The 18297-nt window shown below is 44.9% G+C and overlaps 1 protein-coding gene and 1 non-coding gene across 6 annotated transcripts in view; both read left to right on the top strand.

Moving 5' to 3' along the window:
* TBK1 (TANK binding kinase 1) overlaps nucleotides 1-18297 on the top strand; it is a 111159-nt gene that overhangs the window by 78144 nt on the left and 14718 nt on the right. For all 5 annotated transcript variants that reach the window (XM_088467786.1, XM_088467788.1, XM_088467787.1 and 2 more), the window contains exons 12-13: nucleotides 5361-5462; nucleotides 8928-8994. In XM_088467786.1, coding sequence (XP_088323912.1) covers nucleotides 5361-5462; nucleotides 8928-8994 — 169 coding nt within the window. The remainder of the gene's footprint in view (nucleotides 1-5360; nucleotides 5463-8927; nucleotides 8995-18297) is intronic.
* On the top strand, nucleotides 1473-1580 carry LOC148532457 (U6 spliceosomal RNA). Its single transcript, XR_015877716.1, has one exon. It is a non-coding gene; the product is annotated as a U6 spliceosomal RNA (small nuclear RNA).

Here is an 18297-nt window from a genome sequence, read left to right as displayed (position 1 = left end):
TGTATAACCTGCAGGTCATTATTAGTGGGAGATACATTCTCGCTCCCTCATACAGGGAAAAGATACAAAATTAATTGTGCATTAACCTATACATCTACTTATGTTGTTTACATGTATGTTGTTTGTAGTATGTCTGTATCTTGTCCCTGATGACGGGGTGACTCCCGAAACGTCGGCATATTAAAGGACTTTTATATACATTATAACTATAGTCTCCAGAGTGCCGCCCATATTGGTATCATGTGGATGGGTCTTCAGCCCTAGGAGGGCACCGGAGCATTTGTTTGCATCAATTGGAGTGCCGGATACAGCTATATATATATATATATATATATATATATATATAATATAGCATGATAATCTCCTAGTGCAGGAGTCTGACAAGTAAGTTTCCTATATTGGTACTAACTCTTCCCTTCAAAGAGATTGCCTTCTCATGCAACTATGTTCTCTGGGTGTACGTGTGTATATATACTGATATATTCACATTCCTTGTATGAATATTTACTAATAATGGGGAAAACCTGTTTTTTAACCCTAACTGGGGTTATTGCTACAGATATATGCTTCTTTACTTGGGATAATTAAGGCCCTCTATGTCTAGGTACAGGTGCCTTTTTCAGTATAGGTTCTAGTACTCAAGATTATTGTTTTGTCAATATCTCAATTAAATGAGGCTATAAAATGGCCCCTAGATACACTTCCTATCAGTACATGGGGAATCCAGGTTCTATACCATCCTCAGGACCTAATTGTTTAAATTACAACAGACTGCAGTTACTGCTCCTGTGCCTGAAGGCCTAGGGCAACCCGCCGAATAGGCGGGGTCAGGCCTGGCTTGATTAGATGGGTGAGTATCAAGTAAATCCTTGGACCTGCGGTTCAATTTTGAATCCTTCACGTTGTGATCACTATAACTTTCAAGGGTCACTGGTGGGATCCATCATCAAATATGTAATATTTCTGTGTGTATCTTTACCGGTACAAGGTCTTATTTAAATCCGCCTTTTAACTAATATGCACTTCACCATTCTAAGTATGAATGTACTGATACACTAGCAGACCGTATTTGGGGTATATGTATAATCTCTATATGCATACACATCCCTAATGGTAACAAGCTCAGGTTTAGAGTCCTGTTGTACTACCTTCTTGTCTCCACTAACAATTTGCTAGTTTTCTACAGTATTTCCTAAGACAACATCGCCAGACTGAAGTCCGTGCTGTAGAACATTGCTGTGAGAGGGAAAAGGTCAGTGATATCTACATAGCGTCTAGAGGGCTTCTGGTTGCTCACAGGTAAGCGGTACCTCACTAATTTCTTGGAAGAGGCTACTATTTCATGCAACCTGGCATTACAAGTCTCCCTTTCGTACCCTAGCTGCAGTCCAGCCATCCGCTCTCGTAATCAGTTGGCTCTACTACACTTTAGAGCTTTCCTGGCGTGTGGGTGCATAGTTCCAACATTGAGAGTGCTCGCTTCGGCAGCACATATTCTAAAAATTGGAACGATACAGAGAAGATTTGCATGGCCCCCGCGCAAGGATGACACGCATTTTCGTGAAGCATTCCATACTTGTCACTTTATTCTACTAGAATTTGTTGGAGTTATAAAAGACTGTAGCACTTCTATGGGCTAAGGCACTTCTTTACATTAAAGTGTGCGGTCAATATGTTCTGCATTGGGAGCCTGTTTCCTGTTCAGTATCTTTGGATATTTTCATCACACTGACAGGTACCTGATGGGTACCTTTATGGTTGTCCTAGTTCTCTAGCCTTGCTGTATAGGATGCTTCCATATATTGGTAGCTCTCCCTGGGTGGCTGTTGCATCCGTGCTTTTTAACTGCCAGGGTATCCGGGTTGTTTTTCATACTATATTCGGGCCAGCAGTTTGTACTGACTATGCACTTCCATCATGAGTGACGTTGTCTGTTGTTTGGGGTCGTTGCTTTGGTTTTCTTTTCAGGCCGACACAGGGCGTGTGCCGTATAGTTCCCGCCTGAGGTGCCCCATACACGAGTTTGAGACTCGCCCCAAGCGGTAGTGACGTCTCTATAGGCAGGCAACTGATGAGCTGCCAGACACTCTGCCAGTGGTCTGGTATGAGGATTTATAACTGCAGGGTTTCCGTTGCTGTTTGATCCCTCTGTTTCAGAGTGGTGGTACTGCTGTCTGATCCTCTGAAAGAATTGAGACCACAATTCCTTTCAAAGCCGCCTTTGCCTCATACCCTGTGGGATCTATATTTGTTGGAGACTTCCTTCCGCTGGTTGACAACCTTGTAGTAGTTGGGCCTCCAGAATGGTCCAGGGAGACTGTTCGGTCTTGACTTTTTCCTCCCTGTATACTCTTGTTAGGAGTCTGTGGACAGGATCAGCTCTGTATCTGTAGATTGGTATTATTATACGTATATCTATATGTATTCTGTCCAGCACTGCTGGAGGTCTGCTGTCGGCGACTTATACAGCTTCCTATGTTCGACTATGGTTCGGACTTGGTCTGTTTTCAGCTGGGCTTACGCTGTTTTTGATGTTTTCATCTGTGGGTGTTCTTTCGCTATCCGTTGTTCCATTCGAATTACGCTGTAGGTTGTGGAATTTCTGTGGCTGTTTAGCAAGGACTTTTGATTGTCTCCTCTGCTCTGCGACACTTGATCCTCAGCTCTTGCCTTTCCATTGGGCCTACGGTTCTTGGCGATCCTGGTTTTCGGTTTTGCCAAAGGTTCTGCAAGTTCTCCGCACTTCCCACCCTGGAGGTTGGCTTTGGGACGTCCCCACTGTCTTGAACTCCAGTGTCCCCTAGTGGATGAAGGAGAAAACAGGATTTTGGTACTTACCGATAAATCCCATTCTCCGATTCTACAGGGGACACTGGACTCCCGCCCAGCGCTGCGTACCTGCCGTGTTGTTTAGTTCCTTATATGGTTGTGTGACTGCATGTGTTCCCTGCAGTGGGTTCCTCGGTTCTCCTTCAGTCTGTATTGTTCCGTTCTGTGTTCATCTCCTTCTCCTCATTTTCCTATTGTCCTCTGTCTCCTCTCGGGCTCAGTTCTTAAACTGGGGCTGATGGGGCATAGAGGGGGAGGAGCCAGTCACACTTCTGAATTATTTAAAGTGCCAGGCTCTGCTCTACCACCGTCTATACCCCACTGTCTTGAACTCCAGAGTCCCCTGTGGAATCGGAGAAAGGGATTTATCGGTAAGTACCAAAATCCTGTTTTTGGTTGTTGTTGGTTTCTTATATATTTATAGATGTGTCCATATAAATCTACCCTCCATAAGCCACACATAACGCCGGAGCTCCGTGTGCCTCGGTAGCGCTGAGCGTCTTTCGTTCCATTTTTTACCTTCAAATGCATCTTATTCACACATTGATGAGAATAGCTGTTTAACTTGCAAGGAGACTAGATGTATGAGGACACATCTGTATGTGATATTCTGTCCAATATAGAATCACCTTGTATCTCTTTATACTGTTAAACAAAATCCATAAGGGGACCCTGTGCAGGGCCGTAACTAGGGGTGTGCGAGCGGTATTGCCGCACAGGGCTCTGTGGGGAGCACCATTACTGCCCGCAACACCTGCATGTTTCTTGTAGGGTGTCTGGAATGGCATCCCGCAGCCACTAGCGCTTCTGTGTCCAAGGGACGCTCCGGGCAGGCACTCTGCAGCCCATGGAGCTGCTGGGAGCCGGTGACCAAGCTGACTGCCTGGGTCCCCTAGGTGTCACATCTTAACGTCACGGTTTAGGGGTCAGGGCCAGAACAGGGTGGCATAAAGTCCTGTTACGGCTTTGGCTGTGTAGAACACTTACGGCCTAATTTAGAGTTCGACATATATCACTTTTTCTGGTACATATCAGCATTTCTGTACTGCGTATGTGTGACAAAAGGCTCTGTATTTAGATTTGTACCTATCTTCGACTTGTGGCCCCTTACACTTGTAGAAGCAAAATAGGGTGGATGAGCATAAGTGGAGCACAGTAAGCATGTCTACACATACGTTTACCACACCCCTGGAGATACCACCTTATGAGGCTTCGAACACATCTCCATAGCTTTTGTAGGAGGTGTATCATTGGAGGGTACTAGAGCTTTGGTATGTGGTGATGAAGATGACATCAGTGGTACTATCTAGCCACTTTTGGATAGCTGCTTGTGAAATGGCCACATTTGCTGGTTATACTTCATTCATTAGTTTTGCGTCTATATTATATCCGTTGCAGCCATTTAAGAAGATTCCCTTAGGATTTTTAAACTGATAATGGTTTCTGTGTTATACATGTTATATGGAAGAAGTGACTTTCATATTTATTAATAACACAAATTACAATAAAGCCTGACATCTCTCTTGTGTATATGGCAATTCATTATATACTAATAATAATAATATTATACTAATATATAGTGTACAAATACATTTGCCTTTGCTAACATTGTCAGGCCATATATTTATGCTACTTTGAGGCTTCTGTACACATGACTCAGATATACTACCGTTATAGGCTTGGATTTATGCTGAGATATTTGCAACTCAATATAAACACACAAATACTGTACACTTTTTGTGTGACACAAATTTTACGCTGATGTTCATATCACAAAATTTGTCCTTCATAAGACCCTTTAGTAGGTGCACATTTGGCCAATTTGTAAGGTTCAAATACAGACTGGTAAAAGTAAAACATGTAAATGGTCTTTGTGTTACTATATTGTCAACATGTAATTTGGTGTAAATGTGTAGAAAATAATTTGATGAGGTGTGATTACTAAGAATGCCACTAGCAAGTATTTAAGAACACAAGCAAAATAAAACCGAACTTTCAAAAGGAAAAGTGGCAGTGGAGTAAAAGGGCCAGTGCTGCTGGTGGTAGGATTGGAGTCCAGTTGCCTGTTGCCAGCACAATGATGAGAAAATAATGGTTCTTTATAGGACTTGTCTTTAGATAATGAGGGAAATATTGTAATGCTGTGATAACATTTCCCTTAAATGATGCTGTTGCAGACCCCCTACTGTTCGACCTGTGAGCCAAATGACAGGTTACAGTCCAGTTTTGGTCACTCCCCGTTTTCCCAGGGCCTCCTGGTGTAGTTGGAAGATAACCTCATACACCAGTAGAAATGGTAGTGAATGCATCTGCAAACATTCCTAATAGTGATTCTATGGACCTTTATAGTATCATTATTTAGCATCCGCTTTGGGACAAATGCCTGATATTGCAGAGCGTGTGACCTGCTCTTTTTTTTTTTTTTTTTTTTTTAAATTGCTATACTGTGGATCCGTGTTGTTTTGTTTGCTTATATGTTTAGTTTATAAAGTATATTGAGAGTATAAAGAAAATATACTTTTTCATTTCAGTGAAGTTATGAAGGATGAATATAATGAAACTGTTCACAAGAATACTGAAGTCACTCTCAAATTTAACTTCTGCAACAGAACCATAGAAAAAGACTTGAAAACGTAAGCTCTGGAACATTGTACATCTGTACAACATTGATCTTTCATTAGGCTTCATTTTTTTTTTCTAAACAATTTTTTATTGAAGTACAGTGAAACATTTGCAACAATAGTTCACAATCGCTGAAATATCCTCAATACATTTCAAAGAAACATTGTCAAAGCATTCGCTTTTTCTCAACACAATGAGCGGTATTCAATTGTTTTCGCGGTCCGGATCTCCCGTCTAAAGTGACGGGAGATGGTGTTGCGCTATTCAATTGTTACTGCTTTTTGTGCTGATTGCGCCCAAAGTGGTCGGGTTTAGCCGCGTAAATCTGCTTCCCCTGATCAAAGTGCTGGGTGCGATCATGAAAAGTGCCATTTGGGCGCCCAAACAGGTCACCTTTTCGTCGATTTCAGCTCGCACCCCCTGGGGGGCTGCGAGCTGAAATAGAGCGCTAGCAGCTGATTGCGCCTAACAGGAGCAACAATTGAATAGCTCCGTCGGGCGCGAAGGGGGCTGGAAACAATTGAATTCTGCACAAACATATCGTAAATACAATACATTATATTGCCTTACAGCAAACTTTACTATAAAACAGATCAGTAGATTGTGTAACAAATATATACATCCATAAAATATTAGTAACAGTAAAAATAATAGTAATTATTGCCACGATTCCCATAGACCAAAATATCGACACGGAAACCCAGGTGAAAGACCTACCATTACCCCATTAATTAATCTAGTGAGATCGGTTGGTGGCTTCATTTTTTTTTATGTACATCACTTTTCTCAAACAAAATATACTTGTTAGGTATTAATTATGTCTATGGCAAGTGAATGTGTCCTATCAAAATGCACCTAAAATCCAACATGCTGATATTACTTTATGAAGCCAGTTTAGGCCCGTATTCAATTTGAGCCGAGCCGCGTTAAGTTAACGCGGCTCGGACTTTCTGCGGCTTCGCCTGTTTTGTAGGCGTTAAAGTATTGCGCGCGTGCCCGCGTATCCCCGTATTCAATTTGAAAGTAGGCGAAAACGGCACCCGGCGATACTTGGATCGGCGAAAACAAACGGGAATTTTTGGGATATAATTGTAGGACCCCCCTAAAGATGTCCAGACCTCGGGGATCACTGCAGAAGAAAGTCTGGGTTTTTAAATAGCCGCGGCTGGTTTTTTTTTCCCGACTTTGAAGAAGTGATGCAGAATAGCATTTAGCTTTTTTTTTTCGTTTTTAAAAGTGGTCCCATCAAATTTGGGGTACATGAAAATGGGTGCTAGCATATTTTTAAGTCCCTAAAGGTAATTTTATAAACTCAGCAAAAATACACCTGCAGCTACTCTGTGCAATAAAAAAAACACCTGCCACATACTTGGGGACCCCACCAGTATTAATTTCGTTAGTTTGGCTTTTTGTTTGACAATTTTTTTATTTTTTTTGTCATCCCAAAATTATTATATTTTTTTTTGGGGTGTCCCGATTTTTTTATTTTTTATTTTTTTGGGAACATTTTGTTTTAAGGGGGATTCCCAAAAGTACAGGCTATTTTTTTATAAGCCTGCACCTCTAAACCCCAAATCTAAACTTTATTTCACTTGCTATAGTTAATTAAAAAAACATCCCTGTTTTTAAAAAATGACCCTTGACCCCATTTACGAAAAAAATTGGAATTTTCGGGAAATATGCCTGGGACCCCCCCCCCCTAAAGATGTCCAGACATGGGGATCACTATGGGTACCCCTGTTTTTGCCTGCAAAAGAAAGTCTGGTTTTTAAATAGCTTTGCCAGGTCTTTTTTTTCCTGCCGCGGCTATTAGAAACCCTAGTGATCCCCCATGTCTGCACATCTTTAGGGGGATCCCTGGAATATTATGTGTAAATTACCCTTCTGTTTGTACCTGTAAACAGACGGAATAAAAGTTACAAAAAAAATTGAAATAGGGTCCCCCCCCAAAAGCCAAACCAGCCCCAGGCTTGGCAGCCAGTACAGGTTTTTAAAAATACGGGGAACAAAATGTGTAGGGTTCCACCGTATTTTTGAAACCAACACCAGGCTGCAGGGACTAGTGCTGTTTTTAAATATAGGGGGCAAAAAAAACGTGTGGTATCCCCTCTATTTAAAACCAACACCAGACTCAACCAACCGGGGTGTAATGCCACAGCCCGGAGACCCAATCACCGGGGCTCCAGGTCCAAAGCATTACACTCCAAGTCGGTAAGCGCAAGCCGGTGATCACGGGGGAGTCGGGGACCCCCCAAAAGAAGGGTCCCCCCTCTCCCGAGCACCACAGGCTTATGCTGAAGCTTGGGGCTCATCCCCATACCCCTGGAGCGGTGAGTATGGGGGGTAATAGGGGGGCCAAAAAATTTAAAACTATTGTACTTTACAGTGGAACTACAAGTGCCAGCAGACATGTGGCACCTGTAACTTCACTGTAAAATAAATAGTTAAAAAAAGACAACACACACACACCGTGTCCAGTATAACTTTATTAAACACACCTACCCATTCACACATGCTTACCTATACCAGATGTTCGGTCCCCTTGTCAAGTAGAAATCCGTGATGAGTGGCCCTGCAAGAAAGATTTCATACTCACCTATATTCTGCGCTGGTCTCCACAGTAATCCATGGCATTGTCAAAAAAATAAACGAGTTGCCGCGATCCACGCTTTGACTATCAGTATGTTATCCTTCACAGTCCATGCCATCTTGTTGTGCTAACCGATGCACCTGGCTGTATAAATAGGTGCATGTCATGACCAAGTAGGATACAATGGTATTTGCATTATGCCTCCCCTTTGTCCAGGTTAGTAACTTACCTTTACGGACTTGTTATCGTTTGCCAGGGTCATTATCTTCATTAGTATCTAAAAGTCAAGTAATTTGGGCGTCCCCACAACTGACATACTGTATGTTCCACTGGTCTCTGTAGTGCCAAACTTTCTTTACCACGAGAACAGAAATGAAATGTAATGCTTTTCACAGTTAATGGTTTTATTAAAAGGATATTAATGGGGATAAAATAGCGCAGTAAACAAGTGGGGTGCAGCTTACTTCCGTACAGAAAAAAGATTATACACCATAACCTGTGAATATTATAACAGAAAAGTATCTGTAAAACAGAGGGCGCTCCCACTTGACAGATGTATAGTGTGTTGTACCACACAATAAATACCACCTTAGAATCACACAGTAGGACCATTCCAATCGGGTTCTCACACAACCCACCCCAAACGGTAACCATACCAGGAGGAATCACTTTTGCTATTTTGCACAATTTATATATTTGTCTTTGTCCTATTTATATTAATTGATGTTCATTTATTAAATACACCTTGAGATATCCTACTGTGTCATTCTAAGGTGGTATTTATTGTGTGGTACAACACACTATACATCTGTCAAGTGGGAGCGCCCTCTGTTTTACAGATACTTTTCTGTTATTCCAGTTAATGGTTTGTCTTGTGCATTTGCAGATACGAACATATGATGCAGATGAGTGTGGAATCAGAAATATATGAAATACATTCCAAGCTGCTCCGGGTGAGTGAAGCCTATAATTTGCTTTCATGCTTGCCTGCTTATGTATAGTACTAGAGACTATTCTGAGAGTGCCTCAATCTTACATCATCCCCTAAATCTGGGCCGGCCAAAAGGTCACTGGGGGCACTACTGGGGCATTGCATAACAGGCACAACTACAGGGGAAACCTCATAATGGGCACAATTACAAAGGGCACTACTACTGGGGACATTACATAAGGGGCTCTAATACAGGGGGGAATGCATAAGGGGCTCTACTATAGAGGGCATTGCATAAGGAGCTCTACTACAGTGGTCATTGTATAAGGGGCACTACTGTTGGCATTGTGTATAAGGGGCACTACTGTGTGGTGTAATGTGAATAAGATAGTGCTGCTGTGTGGAGTCATTTAAATTGGGGATACTATGTGTGATTTCCTTGCTGCGAGGTGACGCCCCCTTTTTTGCATTCCATGCCCTCTTTTTTTGAGCTGGGTAGATCAAAAAAGGGTTTTAGTTTTAAAAGTAGATCACCGAGTGGCCACCTCTGCCCTAAATGATTGATGTAAGGAAAAGATGTTCACTTGCTGAGTGTAAGTCATATTATGCTGACTCCCCATCATTAAATGTGAAGATAGTGCTACTACACCCAACGATAGTCTAGCTCTGTTATATTTTAATGTTAATGCCTTTTCTTACATTATTTATAGGTCTTATTTTAGCCTTTTCAAAGATATATATCTGATATTACACATTTAGAAAATTGCTGTATATCTCCTCTGTGATCTCACTCAGTAATGTTATGGCAACTCTTTTGGTACAAAATTAGAACATTAACTTTTCCTTAAATGTATTGTTCTTTGCTACCAGTCTAATCAGAATGCAGCACTTATGCATTGCTTAGTTCTGCTATGTTTACACTGTGGCAAAACTGCAATGTAATAGATTGTAATAGATTGTAATAGCAGCCTTATGAAGAGAAGCGACATTCCAAAAAATAAAAGTTCAAAAATATGCTCTTCTTTCTCAGTAACATTTCTTGTTGTTTGATAAATGCTGGAAACATTATATTAAAATTGTAATTTATATTTGTGCTACAACTTGATAACCTAGAATGGTGGAGAACTAATAAAATGTTATTTATATTTAAGTATAATTGTTTTACTACTTTTGTTGTGGCAAGGTCATACAATTGCGTAATGTGCAAACTCTAAAGCTGCATACACACACAACGATTTTTTGAACGATTATTGTTAAACGATATCGTTTAACAATCGTTTGAAAATATCGGTCACTTTCTGAGTCGAACGATAATCGTTCATACGCGTTCACATTTGTAGTTTGTAGTACAGTCAGACTTGTCAACCCAATGATTTTCATTAAGGGAATATGCAAAAATCGTTTGTAGTTCAATAAAATCGTTCATTACACTTTAAAAAATCTAACAGATAATCTGACAGAAAATCGTTCATAAAATCGTTCATAAAATCGTTGGTGACAAAATCGTTGTGTGTGTATGCAGCTAAAGACGTAGGATTTAGGTTCCAGTTTATTTTCCCTCTTTCTAGTGTATTCTTTTGAACTGGTTTTTCAGATACCTGAAAGGTGGAGATGAGGTCTATGCTGTATTTGCTCCCTTCAACCTTGTCCCTTCCAATTGATGATCTTTTCTCCCTCTTGCCTCTCTCCCATTCTCTGTAAGGCAGAGGTTCCACAACAGCTCAGGTTTTAAAGATATCGATGGTTGAGACTAGGGGTGAGCGGGTTCGGATTTACTCGGATCTTTAAACGGCATTTTATTGGCTATCGCCTATCATGTGTTTTGGATAGCCAATATAATAAATCCGAATTTGCGGTTAAGTGGCGATAAGAACCGAGTAAATCCGAGCATGCACATCCCTAGTTCAGACTAAGGACCTCATTCAGAGACGGTCGCTAGGGCACGATCGATCGCAACGAGCGATTTTTTTTTTTTGTCATGTGCGCATGCGTGTAGTCGGCATTGCGCGTGCGCAAGCCAGTTCTTGCGAGCTATATGGAGTCTGTCGTCAGTCACTACTTGGTCGTAGCTCTGATAGTTCCGTTTGTGGGTGGTAACAGGGGAAGGTGCATGTGAATGGGGGCGTGGCGCTGCGAACCCAGGCGTGTCTGTCGTATAAAGAGAGATTTAAAGGCGTGCACAAATTACTGAGCGGGTCATCGCACACGTCATACCGCAGCCTTTAAGATACTACTTCTCATAGTGCTTGAGTGAGCCCAGGGTCTACCTCAAGCACTGCGACTGCAGGCGATGGTTTCTGCCTCTGCCGATGTCTGGAGTCAATTAACAAAGTAACAGGTGTTTGTCATTGCAATGTATGTGTGGTCTGCCAATTTTTAAAAAGGTCTAAACTAGATAACTTTAAACAAAAAGGTTTGTGTCAAAATTTAATTGTTAGAACAATAATTAGTGTTTCAAATGGTTAATTTACTTGTTAAAAACAAAACAAAAAAAAAACGCTGCTTGTATCCGCATCGAAATAGGCAAAAGAACCATCGAAAGTGCAGATGTGAAAACTGGACTCTGCCAAAAACCACCATGGTCACATAGCTTTGCGCCAGCGACCGGCAAATGTCTGCGACTGTAGTCCTTGCTCACCCCTTTACGAGACTCAGGAGGTGTGTTTTCATTGTGATGGGAGTTTCCTCGCCTACGATGCGCGCTGCGATTTTGCGCTTGATTTGCATTTTCTCACTCTTTTTTTGTTGCGATCGATCGTGCCCTAGCGACCGCCTCTGAATGAGGTCCTAAGGTTCTAATTAAGTCACCTGTGGCCAAGTATGTATATCCTTAAAACCTGGACTGTTAGGCTACCTTGAGGACTGAGTTTGGGAACCTCTGCTGTAAGGAATAAAATGAAGCGGGTCTATATGAGCTAGCGAGATGACAGGGAGACTGCACTTGACCTGAAGGTGGCTATTCGTCAATATTCTTTTTCCTTCTTTGTTCCATGTTTTCCTTGTGCACATCAGTATAGGAGCTGTGGTTTTCTTAGTCTGGACTCTCCCAGGAGGAGAACTGTCTTCATAAGTGACTTCTGAGTCATCCAAATCCCCCTTCTGTACCTCTTTGACCGACTGGAGAACACCTACACGACTTTTGATACATGTGTGATGATGCTTATGTGGATTGCATAATGCTAGAAATCATTTACAGAAGTCTCATTGCCTTTCTTTAGAAGAAGAATTAAAATGGAGTGCTTCCACTAGGTCCTCCAATAAAGTTAACCGGGTAGGTTCAGGTCATCCAGATTGGACTTGCATCTAAGCTGTGTTTGTTTGCAAAGGTGATGGCCACCTTTTCATGATCATTTATGGATGATCTTACTATCAAGACTCCAAGTACACTGGGGAAGTCCATGCTTGGACCATTTTGCAGTAGCTTACCTAATTGCAACTGGATTATAAAACTACCAAAAGCATGTATAATTGCTGTTAGTGTCAGTTTGACACCGCTACGCATTGAATCTTTAAGCAAAAGCAAAAAATTTATCCAATTTAGGTTTGGGTGGTGTCACTGGAGAAAGCTTTTCAGTTTCTTGGAAGGATCGATGGTGAATGTACAATTCCATATGCTCACCCTGCAAACAGAGTTGGTGCAAGTTTTAAAAATGGGCTATTAAAGACTGTTAAAAATGTGTTCTCTAGGGCTTTTATAGGGTAATATTATTTCTCATTCGTCAAGGCTGGGGGGACACTGGGCCATGGGGTTGCAGGTGGGAAGGTGAGGAGCTGACACTTAACAACACTGCAACTTTAAGCCCAAGCTCCTCCAGTCTGCAACCCCATGACACCAGTGTAGTTTAAGTGCCTGAGGAAGCAAGGCACGTTTTAGGAGGGCTGCTTTTTTGTTAGATATGATTTTATTTTATTTGTAACTTTTCTTTTTTTCTTTTTTTTTTGTACTACTTCGGAACTGTGCGCTGCTGTAAGTGTGAGTGCGCGGCTGCGGGAGCCGCGCGTTGCCGGGAGACACGGCAGGAGGTGTTGCGCTAACAGCGACACCCCTCCGCTGGCTCCCCCCGCTCTATGGCTGCAGGCTTGGTTTAATCCTGCACACGCAGGAAAGAATTCTCCTGCGTAGACTGTCCTGGGGCCATCCTGTATGCCACAAGAAGAAGCTCAAGCTCCTCTCCTCTGCGCTTAGCCAGGAAGGCTGAGTATTAAAATGTTTATATTTTTTGCCTGGACTTCTTAGTGCTCAGTGAACGCACTTTAAATTTTTTTTTGTTTTGTTTTGGCGTGCTAACTGCGTTAGCATGGTATTGCTGGCATGGCTGTTATGACTGACAAGTCAAAGGTCCAAACCCCTACAATGGCGATATTTTTTACGTGTGCCCAGTGTCATGCAAAATTGCCATGTGGACAGCTGGACGCAGGAGCACTGTGCATGGACTGTCAGCTGGGGCCCACTTGTGCGCAGCTAGCTGGTGGGACCACTTCCATCCCGGACGAACCCGCATTGGCCCAGGTTAAGAACTGCTCCCTCTCTGACTTGGTGTGACACATGGTTTGTCAGAGAGGAACAGGCTCAAGCAGCGCCAGTCCCTATCTTGCCATCGCCTCCCGCAGCAGCGGTTGTCGGCCAGCAAGGGTTTGATCCACCTTGGGTCCATACCATGGAGCGCACAGAGGCGGGGTTTGAGAAGGTCTCCTCTTATATGGAGCGTTTCTTTGGAGATCCTAAGCTCCGCACTGCGCATTAGCGTCTTCCTTCCTCCAGGGGCCCGTTAGACGTGTCTGATCCCGAGGGGGGGGAGGGGGAACCCCCAGAAGAGGAAGTTCTTCCCGAAGAGGAAGGTTCCGAGCCCCCATTAAGTCACTGCGTGGAGGACCTTATTATGGCGGTACGACAGTCTCTGGACTGCCTAGACCTAGATGTCTCAGCAGCTGCGGAGGGGCCGTTCAAGCGTTAGGGTCGTTTGTTTTCCGGCATCATCGGACCTCTCGAATCTCGTTGAGGATTCGTGGAAGATGCCGGATAAGAGGTTCACCATTCCTCGAAAGTGTGCAGCCCTTTATATGCTCCCGCCGGATCAGGTCGCCAAGTGGGAACTACCTCCGAAGGTGGATGCGGCACGTTTAGCCAAACACACAGCTCTTCCGGTCTAGGGTGCGGATTCCTTTAAGGATCCGCTGGATAAAAAATTGGAAGGCTGCCTTCGGGGCATTTTTATTGGCTATGGGGTCGTTATTCGCCCTTTGGCATCCGCATGGGTCACTCGGGCCATGGAGAAGTGGGCTGACAAACTAGTGGTGGGACTTCAGGGCGACTTATCCAGGGAGTCTTTCCTAGAATTGGCAGAACAGATTGGGGCGGGAGCTGAATATGCGTGTGAGGCCGTCCAGGATGGTGCGCAGGTTTTCTCCAGAGTCTCAGCTACGGCGGTCTTGGCTAGCAAAGCACTCTGGCTCCACGCCTGGGAGGCGGACGCTGAATCTAAACATTCTTTAGAATCTCTCCCTTTTTGCGGAGGGGTCCTGTTTGGCTCTGAGCTAGATACCATCATAGCCCGGGCGACCGGTTGTAAAAGCACTTTCCACCCCGTAGTGCCCCAGAAGCAGCGGGGCCGATTAGAGGTCAGACGGCCCGAAGGCATTATTTCTCCAGCAGAGGTAGGTTCTACGGGGCAGAGGTCTGCTCCACAGGGCAGGTTTTCCGGTGCATTCAGGAGCTAAGGCGCCCGAAAAGTTGAGTACCTGACGGGGTCTCGGCCCATCCAGTCCCAAAGGGGGTAGGCGGCCGCCTCCTCCTTTTCCGGGACCGGTGGGTGGCGTCGGCGACCGATGCCTAGGTGAGGGGCGTTATGTAATCGACCTCAGGGGACCACCGCCGCAACGTTTCTTCGCCACGGCCTTGCTCAGAGACCCGGAAAAAAGAATGGCCTTGAGCCAGGCCATCAGCTCTCTGTGTTTCGAAGGAGTTATACTTCCAGTTCCGGAGTCCCAACGGAGACAGGGTTTTTTACTGCAACCTTTTCCTGGTCCGAAAGCCCAACGACACTTATCGGACGATTTTAAATCTACGGGCCTTGAATTTCAGACTCTAGGTGGATAGTTTCCGCATGGAATCGCTCAGATCTGTGATCCAGGGAATGTCAGCAAACACATTTTTGGCTGCACTCCACATCAGAGATGCGTACCTCCGCATCATTCTCTTCTCAGGTTCACAGCCGGACAAGCTCATTACCAGTTCCAGGCCCTGCCTTTCGGACTGGCAACAGCCCCATGGGTCTTCACAAAGATCATGGCGGCTATGGCAAGTCTGCTACATTCGGAGGGGATTACGATCGTGCCCTACTTGGACGATTTGCTAGTGAAAACAGATTCGGCGTCCCAGTTAAAGGCCCACCTGGATCACACGGTTCAGCTGCTTCAGTATCACGGCTGGATACTGAACTTCGAGAAGTCTCACCTCACGCCGTGCCAGCGCCTGATGTTTCTGGGAGTGATCTTCGATACATCACTCCAGAAAGTCTTCCTGCCCGAGCCCAAAGCCTCCAGGACTTACTCGGTACGATGGTCTCTACCTTCAAGACTATCCAGTATGCCCGCTTCCACTTATGGATCTTCCAGTGGGAGATTCTCCTAAATTGGACAGGCCGCTTGGATGACCTCTCTTCTCAGTTTCTAGTTCTGTCAGACAGCACTAGTTAATCACTTCAATGGTGGCTGATTTCCGATCACCTACTCCAGGGTCGGTCCCTGGTCACTCCCAACTGGTAACCACAGATGCAAGTCTCAGCAGAGAGAGAGAGAGAGCCTTTGACTTCAGGGGCTTTGGTCGTCAGCCGAGACGGTTCTACCAATCAATGTGCTGGAGCTTTGGGCCATCTATCTGGCTCTGTGCGGAGCCCAGTCCATCCTGGCTGGCCGGCCGGCCAGTGAGGATTGATTCATACAACGCCACGGTGGTGGCGTAGTAAAACACCAGGGTGAAACCAAAAGCGCGCTTGCCATGGCAGAGGCAAGTTGCATTCTCGGGTGGAGATGTTTGTCCCGGCACTATCAGCGGTCTTCATACCGGGGGTGGAAAATTGGGAGGCGGACTACCTCAGCAGGACCACCTTCCTGCTAGGGGAGAGGTCTCTCCACCCGGAAGTCTTCCAGCAGTTGGTCTGGAAGTGGGGACTCCCGGAGGTGGACCTGATGGCGTCTCGCCACAATTGCAAGCTCTCTCGATTTTGTGCGAGATCCATTGGCCTTCGTAGTGGATGCCATGACAGTTCCCTGGAACTTCCGTCTGGCCTACATCTTTCCTCCGATTCCCATGTTACCGCAGGTTCTCCGTTGAGTCAAGGAGCAACAGGTTCCAGTGATCCTAGTGGCTCCAAACTGGCCATGCAGGTCGTGGTTCGCCTCGGTCCCCAAACTGGCCGCATGTCCCGGTGGCATCTTCCACTGCGACCAGATCTTCTTCTGCAGGGGCCGTTCTGTCACGATGACCTTCCTCAACGGCCTGGTTATTGAGACCGAGCTCTTAAAGGCTAAGGGCTTTACTCCTTCTGTTATCGGGACCATGCTCCAGGCTCGGAAGCAAGTTTCCTTGCGAAACTACCACAGGGTCTGGAAGCGCTATGTCATGTGGTGTGAGCGGCGCGGAGTGCATACATCCCAGTTCCGCCTTCCTAGGCTGTTCGATTTTCTTCAGGGTGGTTTGGAAGCCGGCTTACGTCTTTAATCTTTGAAGGTACAGATTTCGGCTCTGTCCATCTACTTTGAACAGCGTCTGGCTCTCCTTCCTGAGGTTCGGACTTTTTTGCTGGGGGTCTTGCGAGTGCAACCTCCGTTTCAGCCGCCAGTAGCGAATCTCAAGCGGGCTTTTTTTGAGCCATTGGACTTCGTTGACCTTTGACTCCTCACGTGGAAATTGTTTTTTCTTATGGCTCAGCGGGTTTCTGAGTTGGAAGCTTTGTCTTGCAAACCACCGTTTCTTATTTTCCATGGCGATCGAGCTGTTCTCAGAACAGTTCCTTCCTTTCAACCTTAGGTTGTTTCTTCTTTCCACCTGAACCAGGAGATTGTTTTTCCTGTTTTCTCACCATCAGAAACTTTCCGGGACCAGGATGATCTGTCGCTGTTGGACGTCGTCCGGGTGCTGCGGTTTTACTTAGACAGAACTTCAGACTTACGTCGTATGGACTCCTCTACGACGACCACAAACGTGGCTGGCCAGCCACGAAGCAGACCATTGCACGATGGCTCCGCTCTGTAATTTCTAGGGCTTATTCTGATGCGGGGTGCCCGGCATCTGCCAAGGTGTCAGCTCATTCCACTCGGGCTGTGGCGGCCTCCTGGGCGGTGCGCCATGGGGCCTCAGCTGAACAAGTTTGTCGCACAGCCACCTGGTCCTCTGTCCACATGTTTGCGCGGTTTTACAGGTTTCATGTTTTTAGCCTCTGGCGACGCCCACTTTGGGCGTACAGTTCTTCGGTCAGGCAACCTGAGAGTTCCCTCCCCTGGGGGCGGCTTTTGAATGTCCCATGGTCCAGGTTCCCTGAGCCTTGACGAATGAGAAAAGGATCCTTTTCTCTGAGTCAGGCTAGGGGACACTGCGTTCCCTCCCTCAGGCTCAGTCGTGTTGCGTGGTAGTTTTTACGAGTTGGTCCCTATGGGACCGTCCATTTTACTTTTCGGTATGACAGTGTCACTGAGTACTGCTTCTCCTTACGAGGCACTTTTAAAGTTGTACTGGTGTCATGGGGTTGCAGAGGGGAGGAGCTTGGGTTTAAAGTTGCAGTGTTGCGAAGTGTCAGCTCCGCCACCTTCCCACCTACAACCCTATGGTCCAGTGTCCCCCAGCCTGACTCAGAGAAAAGGATTCAACGGTAAGTACCAAAAATCCCCTTTTCTTGCCTTCTGGCTTTCTTGCAAGATGACCTTCAGGCCTCAACTCTCTGAGTGTGAAGGTCTTTGCACTGTCTGACCTATTCCAGAAGTTCGTTCCACGTATTCCTGAATTGAAGACCTTCCTTAAGGTAATAATTCATGGGGTATCGGCATTATTTTCAACTCCCCACTTTATTGTCTTCATTGAGGATATGGTTCTTTATTTTTGCGAAAATCTTTGTCTCAAAAACAAAGTTTCTGATTTCTATATCAATCAGAAGGTGCTTCTCTCTTTTTTTTTGACCAGATCCTACTAGATAGGGAGGCAATTTATAAGCGATTATGTGTTTGCTATTTTCAACTTACAGATGCAACCTTATATACTGAGCGTCTTTATGCCATACAGCATGACGCCTTGCCCAACCGAGACACTCCGTAACAAGTAACATACAGCATT

Source organism: Taudactylus pleione, unplaced genomic scaffold (assembly GCF_031769625.1).
Source record: "Taudactylus pleione unplaced genomic scaffold, aTauple2 ptg000075l, whole genome shotgun sequence".
Classification (NCBI taxonomy): domain Eukaryota; kingdom Metazoa; phylum Chordata; class Amphibia; order Anura; family Myobatrachidae; genus Taudactylus; species Taudactylus pleione.
This window is presented reverse-complemented; position numbering and strand designations above follow the sequence as displayed.